The sequence below is a fragment of the Cebus imitator genome, unplaced genomic scaffold (genome assembly GCF_001604975.1).
Source record: "Cebus imitator isolate Cc_AM_T3 unplaced genomic scaffold, Cebus_imitator-1.0 Scaffold121, whole genome shotgun sequence".
Taxonomy (NCBI): domain Eukaryota; kingdom Metazoa; phylum Chordata; class Mammalia; order Primates; family Cebidae; genus Cebus; species Cebus imitator.
In genome coordinates this window covers 3,489,536-3,502,064 of record NW_016107436.1, presented here as the reverse complement: position 1 = coordinate 3,502,064, position 12,529 = coordinate 3,489,536, and the positions used below count along the sequence as shown (strand labels likewise).

The window sequence follows — 12,529 nt, the reverse complement described above, 5'->3', positions numbered from 1 at the left end:
GGACCCCCGCCATAGTTGCCACCATCACCAAATCCATTATATCCACCATCACCTCCTCCATAACTACCTCTGCTGCCACCAACTCCACCACCATAACCTCCTCTTCCACCAAAGTTTCCACCACGGCCAAAATTACCTCCACCACCTCCAAAGTTTCCTCCACGACCCATAAAATTGCCAGATCCACCTCCACGACCTCTCTGTGATCCAGCAGACTGCATCTCTTGTTTAGAAAGGGCCTTTTTCACTTCACAATTATGCCCATTAATAGTATGGTATTTCTGAACAACAATTTTATCAACTGTATCATGATCATCAAAAGTTACAAAAGCAAATCCTCTCTTTTTTCCACTCTGCCTGTCTTCCATAACTTCTATGGTTTCAATCTTGCCATACTTTTCAAAGTAGTCTCTCAAATTATACTCTTCTGTATCTTCTTTAATACCACCAACAAAAATTTTCTTCACCGTTAGATGGGCACCAGGGTTTACAGAATCCTCTCTAGAAACAGCTCTCTTTGGTTCCACTACACGCCCATCAACCTTGTGTGGTCGAGCACACATAGCTGCATCCACCTCTTCAACACAAGAGTAAGTCACAAAACCAAAGCCCCTGGAACGTTTGGTTTGCGGATCTCTCATTACCACACAATCTGTAAGTGTGCCCCATTTCTCAAAATGTTCTCTTAAACTATCATCTGTAGTTTCAAAGCTCAGACCACCAATAAACAGTTTTCTCAACTGCTCTGGTTCCTTTGGATCATGGCCCTCCTCCCCCCGGCGGCGACGGCAACGGCCGGAGTCGGGCTGGGGGCGACCGGGCGGCGGTTTTACCTCCATTTTGAGACCGGACTCGCCTCTTCCAACTCGAGTTCAATATGGGACCGAGAGGAAGAGGCGGGGCCAGTCGTCACGTGACGCGTTTCTACTACCCCTTCTTCTTTCATGTTTTACCAATGGCAGGAATCTTTGTGATTCTTCGAGGGATGTGACAGTGCTTTTCTTATTTTGGAGTAGAGTCTCATTGTTAGGGTGCTCCAAAGTCTTGCACTTGGCCTTTTCTTACCATAATAGGCTTCCTAACTTATCAATTAAGAGTTTTGAGGAGAAGCTATTAGTTTTTGTCTAGCTAATTGAGATTCCATTCAGTCTATAGACACGGAGGAGGTGTGTATTATGTAATACTAAATAGTTTTACTGCTTAAATAAGCCCTTTAAATTAGGGCTAAAGTGAAAGCAGTATAGCCTTTTTTTTTAATTTGGACCATTTCTTCAGAAAAAAAATTCTCAAAACTGAATTACTTTGCTTAAATAATGTATGCCTTTTGATGGTTACTAATAAATGTTTTCAAATTGCTTCCCTGAAGGCTTTACATCTCCATACTACTTTGGAATTAGAATTCTGTAAGAACTCTTAAGTGATTGGGAGTATGTGCTCTAGAGTTGTACTGCCTAGGTTCGAATCCCAGCTTCTCCGTTTACTACCTTTGTGCCCTTGAGTAAACCTGTTTGCACTAAGGTATCCTTACCTATAAAATAGAGGTGACAGTACCTACCTCTTGAGAGTTAAAAGAATCAGTGGATAGTAATTGATACATACATAAGTTTGTACTTAAGTGTCCTAAGGTTTAAATTTTCACAAAGAACATACACATTCTATAATTAGTTATAATAGCTTTAGTTTATTAAGAATTTTATATTTTTATGTTAACAAAAATTTACTGGTTTTGCCTTTATGACATGTGTATTTTCTTGCTTAAGAACATTTTCCTTAGGCTGGGTATTGTGGCTCACTCCTCTAATCCCAGCACTTTCAGAGGCTGAGGTGGGCAGGTTGCTTGAGCCTAGGAGTTCAAGACCACCCTGGGCAACATAGTGGAACCCTATCTATATAAACAATACAAAAATTAGCTGGGTGTGGTGGCGAGCACCTGTAGCCCCCGCAAACCCAGCTCCTCAGGAGGCTGAGTGATAAGAGGATTCCTTGAGCTCAGTAAGCAGAGGTTGCAGTGAGCCAGGATTGCACCACTGCACTGCACTCTGGGTGACAGAGTAAGACTCTGTCTCAGAAAAAAAAAAAAAAGAATACTTAAGCAAGAGTTAATGTACTATCTGATGCTGTCTTTTAATGCACTCCTAGTTTTATATCATTAAAGATTAAAATATAAAGTAGAAAACAAGAAATACTATAAGGAAGACAGTATAAAAATATCAGTTCCTTAATGTATAAATTTAGTGCCGTTTCAGTCAGAATCTTAAGAAGGTTTTTAAATTTTGCAAGTTGCTACTAAACTTCCTTTGGAAAACTGTGTGGAAGAATTTCCTTTCTTTTTTTTTGGTGGGGGGTAGAGATAGGGTCTTACTATGTTGCATAGACTGGCCTTGAACTGCTGGGCTCAAGCTGTCCTCCTGCCTTGGCCTCTCAAAGTGCTGGGATTACAGGTGTGAGCCCCATGTTCAATCACAGTGCACTACAGCTTCTGACTCCTGGGCTCAAGTGATCCTCCTGTCTCAGCCTCCCAAGTAGCTGGGACTGCAAGCATGAGCGACTGCACCCAGCTTTTTAGGTATCATTTTTTTGTTTGCTTTGTTTTTTGGAGGCAAAGTCTTGCTCTGTCACCCAGGCTGGAGTATACTGGCATGATCACGGCTCACTGCAGCCTCAGCCTCCTGTAGCTGGGGTTATGGGTGTGGTGGTGCACAACTGTAATCCCAGCTACTCTGGTGGCTGAGGGATAAGAATTGCTTGAACCTGGTTGGCAGAGGTTGCTGTGAGCTGAGATGGAGCTACTGTACTCAAGCCTGGGCAACAGAGCAAGGCTCTGTCTCAAAAAAAAGGAAGGCTAGGCATGGTGGCTCACACTTGTAATCCCAGGACTTTGGGAGGTCAACGTGAGTGGATCACCAGAGGTCAGGAGTTTGACACCAGCCTGGCCAATATGGTGAAACTCCATCTCTACTATAAATACAAAAATATTAGCTGGGTGTGGTGGTGCATGCCTGTAATCCCAGCTACTAGGAGATTGAGACAGGAGAATCACTTGAACCCAGGAGGCAAAGCTGAGATCGTGCCACTGTACTCCAGGCTGGGTGACAGAGCGAGATTCCGTCAAAAAAAAAAAGAAAAAAAAAAAAAGAAAGAATTAATTGAGGGATATTTAAACTACCAATTATTAAAAAGTACTATAAATAGATTAATAGGATGAGTTCAGAAATAGATCTAAGGCAAAATGTAGTATATAATAAAGGTGACATTTCAAATGAATAGGAAAAGTATGGATTAGTCATCATTTTTAGGTCATTGCAAAATATCTCTTTGTTCATGTTAGGCTTTTGACCAAAAGTGTGACTTGAATAGCATTGCATCTAAGGATATTTATTTTTAGATTTGTTTTTCACTTGCCATTTTGTTATAGGTTATTTTTGTGAATGGCTAAATTACTTATATACTGTAGGTAAATTTTATTTTCTTTCTTTTATTCTTTTTTCTTCTTTAAGAGACGGAGTCTTGCTCTGTCGCCCAGTCTGAGTACAGTGGCATGGTTATAGCTCACTGCACAAGTGAAGCTCCTGCCTCCCCCTCCGAAGAAATTAGAACTAACAGATGCATGCCACCACACCTAATTTAAAAAAGTTAATTAAAAAAAGTTTTTGTTGTTGTTGTTGTTGTAAAGACAAGAGTATGGCTGTGTTCCCCAAGCTGGTCTTGAGCTCCTGGCCTCAAGTAATCCTTCCACCTTGGCCTCCAAAAGCACTGTGATTGTAGGCATGAGCCACTGTATCCTGCCAAGTTTTGTTTTTTAAATGTGCCTTAGAGCTCTTTCTGAGAGTTCATCTCATTTATTCATTCATATTTATTGTAGTAGAAGTTTTTTTTTTTTTTAATTTACTTCAACTTGTTTAAAAAGAAAGGGCATAGCCAGGCATGGTGGCACATGCTTGTAGTCCCAGCTGCTTGAGAGGCTGAGACAGGAGGATTGCTTGAACCCAGGAGTTCAAGGCTGTAGTATGCCTTGATCATACCTGTCAATAGCATGCACTCCAGCCTGGGCAACATATTGAGACCCTGTCGGGGAAAAAAAAAAAAAAAAAAAAAAACAGTTTTATCAAAAGCTAGTAAACACCCAAAATAATTGAAAGGGCTAAAGAAGCATGCAATATACTCTAGGCTGAGCTTCTAGGAAATAACTTCTGTAACCAGATTGCACAACTGGCTGGGCTACAGAGCTGTCCTTGCTATGATTTCTGCTAGCAAAATATACCTTCTTGCTGCTTTTAAAAAATTTTAAATATTATGAAATATATGTATAGAAAGGTCATAAAACATAAAATGTACACTTTAGTGAATAATTATAAACAGAACACCATTCAGTTTGGCAAGAGAACATTGTCTGCACTGTAGATATTTCTGTGTCCTTTCTGATCTCATATTTCTATCTCCCCCTAAAAAGCTACCTTCCTGACTTTTGTGATGAGAGTTCTGTAATGGTTTACTTGTTTTTCTTAACAGTTCTACCACTTTTCTCTAAACATGTTGGTTGTTTTTGAAGAAAACCATGCTGTATGTGTTCTTTTATCCAGTGCTTCTTGGGAGATTCTTATGTGTTTTATGTAGTGGTGTTCATTTTCACATTGAACAACTTGGGCTGTTGCCCATTTTTAGCCCTTATTAACGATGGTGCTTTGAACATTCATATGTAATTTTTAATTATTGTTTTAGAGACGGTCTTGCTATATTTCCCAGGCTATAAACTCCTGGGCTCAAGTGATCCTCCTGCCTCAACCTCCTGAGTAGCTGGTACTACAGGCATGCACTGCCATTGTTGACTCATGTATTTGTTTTATATGTATGTTAGTTTGTGGTATATACCTAGAAGGTAGTCAAAGAGTATACATATCTTTACCTTTACTAAGTAGTGCCTAAATGTTTCCTGAAATGTACCAGTATACATTCTCACAGTAATTGATGATAGTCCATGTTGCTGCGTTTTCTTAACCACAGTTCAATTGCTATTGTCAAACTTTTAAGTTATGTAGTCTCGTAGTTATGCAGTGCTATCTCATTGTGGTTTTAAATTAGTATTTCCCTAATGATTAAAGAAACTGAATACCTTTGCATGTTTTGTGGCTTTTTGGATTTCCTCTTTTGTAAAAGCCTTAAGCTTTTTGTCCATTCTCTTATTTGGGTAGTCTGTCTCATTGATTTGATTTGTAGCAACATTTTATGTATTCTGGATGCTTTTCCTTTGGTGCATGCGTGTGTGTGTGTGTGTGTGTGTGTGTGTGTGTGTGTATCCTCTTCCATTCTGTGAGTTCTTTTTTCGTTCCAGTAATGATATCTTCTGAAGAATAGACTTTTGTAGTTGCTTTTTAAAAAGATGTACAATGTGATGATTTTATATATGTATACATTGTGAAATGATTACCACAATCAAGTTGATTAGCACATCCATCACCTCACATAGTTACCTTTTTTTGGTGGTGAGAACAATCAAGATCTATTTTCAGCAAATTTCAAGTATACAAAACAGTATTAACTATAGTCTCTGTGTTAAACATTAGATACTAAGAACTTATTCTTCTTATAAAGGAAAGTTTGTACCCTTTGACCAACATCTCCCAAGCCCTAACCCCTGGCAGCCATCCTTCTACTTGTTCCTTCTGTGACTTTTTCTTTAGATTCCCCGTATAAGTAAGATCATACAGTATTTGTTTTTTCTGTGTTTGGCATGTTTCACTTAGCATAATGTCCTAAAGGTTCATCCTTGAGTTGCACATGGTAGGATTTCCTTCTTTTTTATGGCTGAGCGATATTCCATTGTGTATACGTACATATTCTTTATCCACTTATCTCTTGCTGGATACTTAGATTGTTTCCATATCTTGGATGTTTTGAATAATTCTGCAGGGACCGTTGAGGTACATGTATCTCTCTGAGAGACTGATTTCATTTTCTTTGGATATACATTTAGAGGTGCAATTCCTGAGTCATATGGTACTTATATTTTTATTTTTAATTCTATAATATCTTCCACAATGGCTATGCTAATTTACATTTCCATCAGCAGTGTACAAGTGTTCTCCCTTCTTCACATCCTTTCCAGCACTTGTTTACTGTTACCTTTTTGATAGTAGCCATCCTAACAGGCGTGAGGTTGTATCTCTCTTTTTTTTAAAATTTTTTTGGGACAGGTCTTGCTCTGTTGCTCAGGCTGGAGTGCAGTGGTGTGATCCTGGCTCACTGTAGCCCCAGACTCCCTGGGCTCAAGGGATCCTACTGTCTCGGCCTCCTGAGTTGCTAGGTTTGTGCTACCATGCCCAGCTAATTTTTAAATTTTTAGTGGACATGGGTCTCACTGTGTTGTCTAGGTTGGTTATAAATTCCTGGCCTCAAGCAATCCTCCTGCCTCATTGTGGTTTTGATTTGAATTTCCCTCATGATAAGAGATGTTGAGCTTCTGTTTATATACTTGTTGGCTCTTTGTGTGACTTCTTTAGCAAATGTCTATTCAGGTCATTTGTCCAGTTTTTATTTGTTTGCTTTTTTTTTTTTTTTTTTTTTTTTTTTTTTTTTTNTTTGCTGTTGAGTTGTAAGAGTTCCTTATATATTTTGGATATTAATCTCTTATCACATAGTGAAAGTTTATAAATATTTTCTCCTGTAGGTTGCCTTTTCATTTTGTTGATGGTTTCCTTTCCCATATAGAAGCCTCTTAGTTTGATGTAGCCCTCCTGTTTATTTCTGCTTTTGTTGCCATTTCTTTTGGTGTCATATTCAAAAAGTAATTGCCAAGACCATTGTCAAGGAGCTTTTCCTTATTTTTTTTTCTAGGAGTTTTATGCTTTTTCTTGTCTTCTCTTCTGTTGTCTTCTCTCTCTCTTCTCTCCCCTGCCCCTCCCCCTGCCCCTCCCCTCTCCCCCTGCCCCTCCCCCTGCCCCTCTGTTCTCTGGTGGAGTCTCGCTCTGTCCCACCCAGGCACAAGTGCAATAGTTTGATCTTGGCTCACTGCAACCTCCAACTCCCAGTTTCAAGCAGTTGTCCTTCCTCAGCCTCCCGAGTAGCTGGGATTACAGGAGTGTGCCACCACACCCCGGTAATTTTTGTATTTTTAGTAGAGACGGGGTTTCACCATGTTGGCCAGGCTGGTCTGGAGCTCCTGACCCCAGGTGATCTGACCACCTCAGCCTCCCAAAGTGCTGGGATTACAGGCGTAAGCTACCATGCCTGGCCTGAGTTTTATGCTTTCAAGTCGTACATTTCAGTTTTTAATCAATTTCCAGTTAATTTTTGTGTATGGTGTAAGACAAGGGTACAATTTTCTTTTGCATGTGGATATCCAGTTTTTCCAATGCCATTTATTAAAGACTGTCCTTTCCTCAGTGTGTTGTTGTATTGTTTTGTTTTGTTTTTGAGACAGGATCTCACCCTGTTGCCCAGGCTGGAGTGCAGTGACGCCATCTCCACTCACTGCAACCTCTGCCTCTTGGGTTCAAGTGATTCTCCCACCTCAGCCTCCTGAGTAGCTGGAACTACAGGTGTGCACGCCCGCCTAATTTTTGTATTTTTTGGTAGAGATGGGGTTTCACCATGTTGGCCAGGCTGCCGCAGGGTGTGTTTTTGGAGCCCTTGTCAAAAGATTAGTTGACCATATATGCGTGGGTTTATTTCTGTGCTCTCTTTTCTATTCCCTTGGTGTATCTTTATATCTCTACCATACTGTTTTGATTACTATAGCTTTGTACTACAGTTTTAAATCAGGAAATGTGATGCCTTTTAAGCTTTGCTCTTTCTCAAGATTGCTTTACCTATTTGGGGTTTTTTGTGGTTCTGTATGAATTTTTTAAAATTTTTTTCTATTTTTGTGGAAAATGTCATTGGAATTTTGATAGAGATTGCATTAAATCTGTAGATCTCTTTAGTTAGTATGGAGATTTTAACAATATTCTTGCAATCCATGGACACAGATTTTTGACATTTATTTTTGTCTTCTCTAAATTTTTTTCATCAGCATCTCACAGTTTGAGTGTACAGACCTTTCACCTCCTTTGTTAAATTTATTCCTAAGTATTTGATTCTTTTTGATGCTATTGTAAATAGGATTGTTTTCTTAACTTTTTTTGGGACAGTTAGTGAATAGAAATGCAACTGATTTTAGTATGTTGATTATGTATTCTACAACTTTATTATATTTGTTTATTCTTTTCTTGGGAATAAATTCCACTTGATTATGGTATATGATTTGTTTGTATTTCTTAAATAGGAGTCATAACAACAAGAACTAACATTTATTGAGCACCTTATTATGTGTCTGGTACTGATGCAGGTGGCTTTACATGTATTTATTTATTTCTATATCAAATAATCTGATAATTCTTGATTGCCTATACTCATATTATATGTATATATGTATGTGTATATGAATGAATTTCTGGCTTGCTCAATATTGATACCTGTTCTATTTTCTCTCAGCAGTTGTGGAGGTCATTATTTCATATATTCCAGGTAGCACTCTGCTGTGAGTGACAGGACATTCTGTATTGTGGGATATAATGAGATACACATGCTATTTTAGGGTATGAAGATGTGTTTTCAGAGTATATAATGGGGAAAAAAAAAGAACTAGTTAACCTGAATATATTAGAGAGTTGATCTTTGTAGCCATGAAAGTCATCTGGGACTCTGCCTAGTTTTTGTTGTTGTTATTTTGTTTCTGGTTTGTTGTTGTTGTTTTTGTTGTTGTTTTTTGAGACGGAATTTCCCACTTGTTGCCCAGGCTGCCCAGGCTGGAGTGCAGTGGCACAATGTGGGCTCACTGCAACCTCTGCCTCCCGGATTCAAGTGATTCTCCTGCTTCAGCCTCCCAAGTAGCTGCGATCATACAAGCATGTGGCACCATACCCGGCTACTTTTTGTATTTTTAGTAGAGATGGAGTTTTACCACGTTGGCCAGGCTGGTCTCAAACTCCTGACCTCAAGTGATCCGCCTTGGCTTCCCAAAGTGCTGAGTTTACAGGCATGAGCCACCATACCTGACCTATATCCTCCTTAGTTTTATTAGGCTCTATTTGTTATTCTACCTCCTTTTGAGAGTCTATCACACCCATCAACAAATTAGCATTTCCCTTAAAAGAGAGGTGTTACAGTTAGTGGCACTTTGGGAACTTAAATATTTCACCTTACTGTGTGGAGAGTTTAGACACTGACCCAGCTTCTGCAGTTTGAAAATTTATCTGCCAACCTCCTACCATCCATTCCTGCCCTCATCCTTTGCCACCCTGCTTTTTGAACTTTGCTGGGACTCTGTTAAAAAGGGAAGATTCATTTACTGTCTATTACTGATTGTCCTTTTTGCTTATGTTGGATTATAAGACTGCATTTTGACTTTTTTTCTTAACATAATTCTATTTGTTTAAACTTCCAGGAACTCTTCATCTTTGCTTATGACCTTTCTATGTGTTTCATAACTGCTGTGGACGTTTTCTTTTCTTTTCTCTCTTTTTTTTTTTTTGGGTAACTCGGGGTTTTTCCATGCTGGTCTCGAACTCCAAACCTCGGGTGATCCCCCCCGCCTCGGCCTCTCAAAGTGCTGGGATTACAGGCATGAGCCACTATGCCCGGCCAGACTTTTTGTAATATTTATGTTCTGTCCTTTCAGTGGGATTTCGGTGGGGAGAATATGTCATTGTTTGGACTTTGCCATCAAGAACTATAAGTTGTAGTTTGTTTAGTGTTACAGAATACTTTAGAATTGTTGAATGACAGTGAATTTAATTAAACAATATAGGGTTTGTAATTTAATATACAGGGATTCTGCCACTAAATATTTGAGTTATCTCAAGCAGTTTTCTTAATTATTCAAAGCATTGATATCCTTATCTGCAAGATGAGGAATAAGTAAAATAAATGAATGAATAATCCTATCTGTCTCATAAGTTTGTCACAAGCATTATTTGAAATAATACATGTAAAGCTCTTAGTATAGGACCTGGTAATAACTCAGTAAATGTTATTTGTTAAGTAGTGACTATTCAAAATAGTTACTTCAAAAACAAATCAAGCCAGGTGCAGTGGCTCACGCCTATAACCCCAGCACTTTGGGAGGCCGAGGTGGGTGGATCACTTGAGGTCAGGAATTTGAGACCCGCCTGGCCAACATGGTAAAACCCCATCTCTACTAAAAATAAAAAAATTAGCTAGGGATGGTGGTGGGCACCTGTAATTCTAGCTACTTGGGAGGCTGAGTCAGGAGAATCATTTGAACCTGGGAGGCAGAGGTTGCAGTGAGCCGAGATCACACCACTGCACTCTAGCCTGGGTAACAGAGTAAGACTTTTGTCTAAAAAACAAAAATAAAAACCAAATCAAGTAGGTTTTTCAGAAAGCCTTTTCGAAGGGAGATTAGATTAGTAAACAGATGCTTAGTAGCGGGCTAAATGATAGCAAAACTCTTTTGAATCAAAACTGACTCAGATTTAAAAAAACCTCTTAACATATTCTTTCCTTTCAGTGTAGTTAGGACTAAGTTATGTAGCAGTAGTAAACCTATCCTGTGGTATGTTTCTGTTAGGATTGGTTTGATAGCTGTATTATAATTATATTTTTTGTAGAATTAATTTATTAATGTATTGATTGATTAACCTAAGTCCTTTAGTAGTTTTCTTAAATTTTTCCTAATTTTTTTTCTATGCTAATTCTAATGTTAACATGCTCATTCGGGGTATGTTGCCATTTGTATCCTGACAGTGTATTAATGCTTATATTTGTAAGAGTAAAATATTTTATTTCTTATTACAGCGGAATGGCCAAAGACTATGACAGGTCTTCCCAGCACATCAGGGACAACTGCCAGTGTGGTCATCATACGGGGCATGAAGATGTATGTAGCTCACGTAGGTGACTCAGGGGTGGTTCTTGGAATTCAGGATGACCCAAAGGATGATTTTGTCAGAGCTGTGGAGGTGACACAGGACCATAAGCCAGAACTTCCCAAGGAAAGAGAACGAATCGAAGGACTTGGTGGGAGGTAACATTCTGTTGTTTTCTCTTTCCTCTCTGAGTTCTATTTAGTCCTTTTATGCTTTGCTAATGAAATTGACCTACTACTCTCCTTTTTATTCAAGTTACTTTCTTAGTGTTACAGGTTTTTTAGTTTGTCTGATGTAGTACCCATGTATGTGCATTCATATTTTTCTCATTATTGTGAATTGACTGTTCATTTCTGGTAATGACTCAAAGGAAATAATATTTCAGTGGGCCTCAAGGAACAATACAATACAAGTCTTTATTGAAACCTTTCACATAAATACTGATCAACATTATCTTCAGAATCTAGACAGAGCAGCTCTTGGAGTTCCAGAGTAGAATACTTTGAATCTGGCTGGGGTAAAAAGTTAAGTTAGAATTAACCTTCAGCTTTTTTCATTGATTTCAGATTTACAGCAGACCTTTCCAATTATTATTTTCTTTGTTTGGACTTAGTGTTTCAATGTGTAGGTAATTTGTAAACTAGGAACTGAAATTGATTTCAGTATTATATTTTTATGATTAAAACTTAAAGATTATTCTAAAAATCAAGAGAGTGAATAACATGAGAAGATTTTAAAATTATCTCAATACTAATGGTTAAAAATTGAGGGTATGAAGCAAGTTGAATAGAATCCAGTGATTTCTAAATAATCATTCTAAATAAAACCTTCCCGTAATATCATTACTTGCCTCCTCTTTTTTGCTTTTATTAAATCAAAATTGGCCTTTTGCAGAGAAATAACAAACTAAGGAAAATAATTAGCATCCTTAAACTATAAGGAGTTCAACAAATTAATAAAGTACTAAAGTGCATGGCACCCCTGGATAGGAGAGAAAATTTTAACAACACAAAAAATGCAAAACAGTATTAAACATTTGGAGGAAAAAAAGTTAAACATTAAAATGAAACTATTTCCTGTTATTAGATTAATAAAGATTAAAAAAACCAAAGAGATTCCTTCAGTGTTTTTGTTGAAATGGTTACACTGTTGGTCGGATTTATAAATTGGTACTACCTATATAGAAAATAAATATACCATTAGCTTTAAATGTTTATTAACAGTAATTTCAGGAATCTATTCTAAAGAAGAAATCTGAATTGTGGACAAAAATATCTGAATAGAGTTATTGATTGCATTATTTTTAATGACTGTAAAAGGCTGGAAGTAACTTGAAGGCCCAACAGCTAGAGAATGGTTAAGTATATTTAGCAAACATATTCATAATACTGAATGTGATACAGCCATTAAAAATGACAGTTATAGATAAGTTTATAAAACTCCTGGTGTTTTAAAATTTTTCCAAGTAAAGATAGACAGAGTAATATAAACTCCCATGTATATGGGGAATGTTTAATGATACAGAAAAATGCTTATGGTCACAAAAAAAGCAGGATATAAAATTACATTTCTAGGCCGGGCGCGGTGGCTCAAGCCTGTAATCCCAGCACTTTGGGAGGCCAAGGCGGGTGGATCACGAGGTCAAGAGATCGAGACCATCCTGG

At 38.1% G+C, this 12,529-nt stretch overlaps 2 protein-coding genes across 2 annotated transcripts in view; one reads left to right on the top strand and one right to left on the bottom strand.

Moving 5' to 3' along the window:
• Positions 1 to 928, bottom strand: part of LOC108312027 (heterogeneous nuclear ribonucleoprotein A3-like) — a 1,907-nt gene extending 979 nt beyond the window's left edge. The window contains exon 1 of the mRNA XM_037742437.1: positions 5 to 928. Coding sequence (XP_037598365.1) covers positions 5 to 839 — 835 coding nt within the window. The 5' untranslated portion in view covers positions 840 to 928. The remainder of the gene's footprint in view (positions 1 to 4) is intronic.
• Positions 1 to 12,529, top strand: part of PPM1D (protein phosphatase, Mg2+/Mn2+ dependent 1D) — a 56,242-nt gene that overhangs the window by 12,086 nt on the left and 31,627 nt on the right. Inside the window, exon 2 of the mRNA XM_017539727.2 lies at positions 10,795 to 11,023. Within this exon, the coding sequence (XP_017395216.1) occupies positions 10,795 to 11,023 (229 nt within the window). The remainder of the gene's footprint in view (positions 1 to 10,794; positions 11,024 to 12,529) is intronic.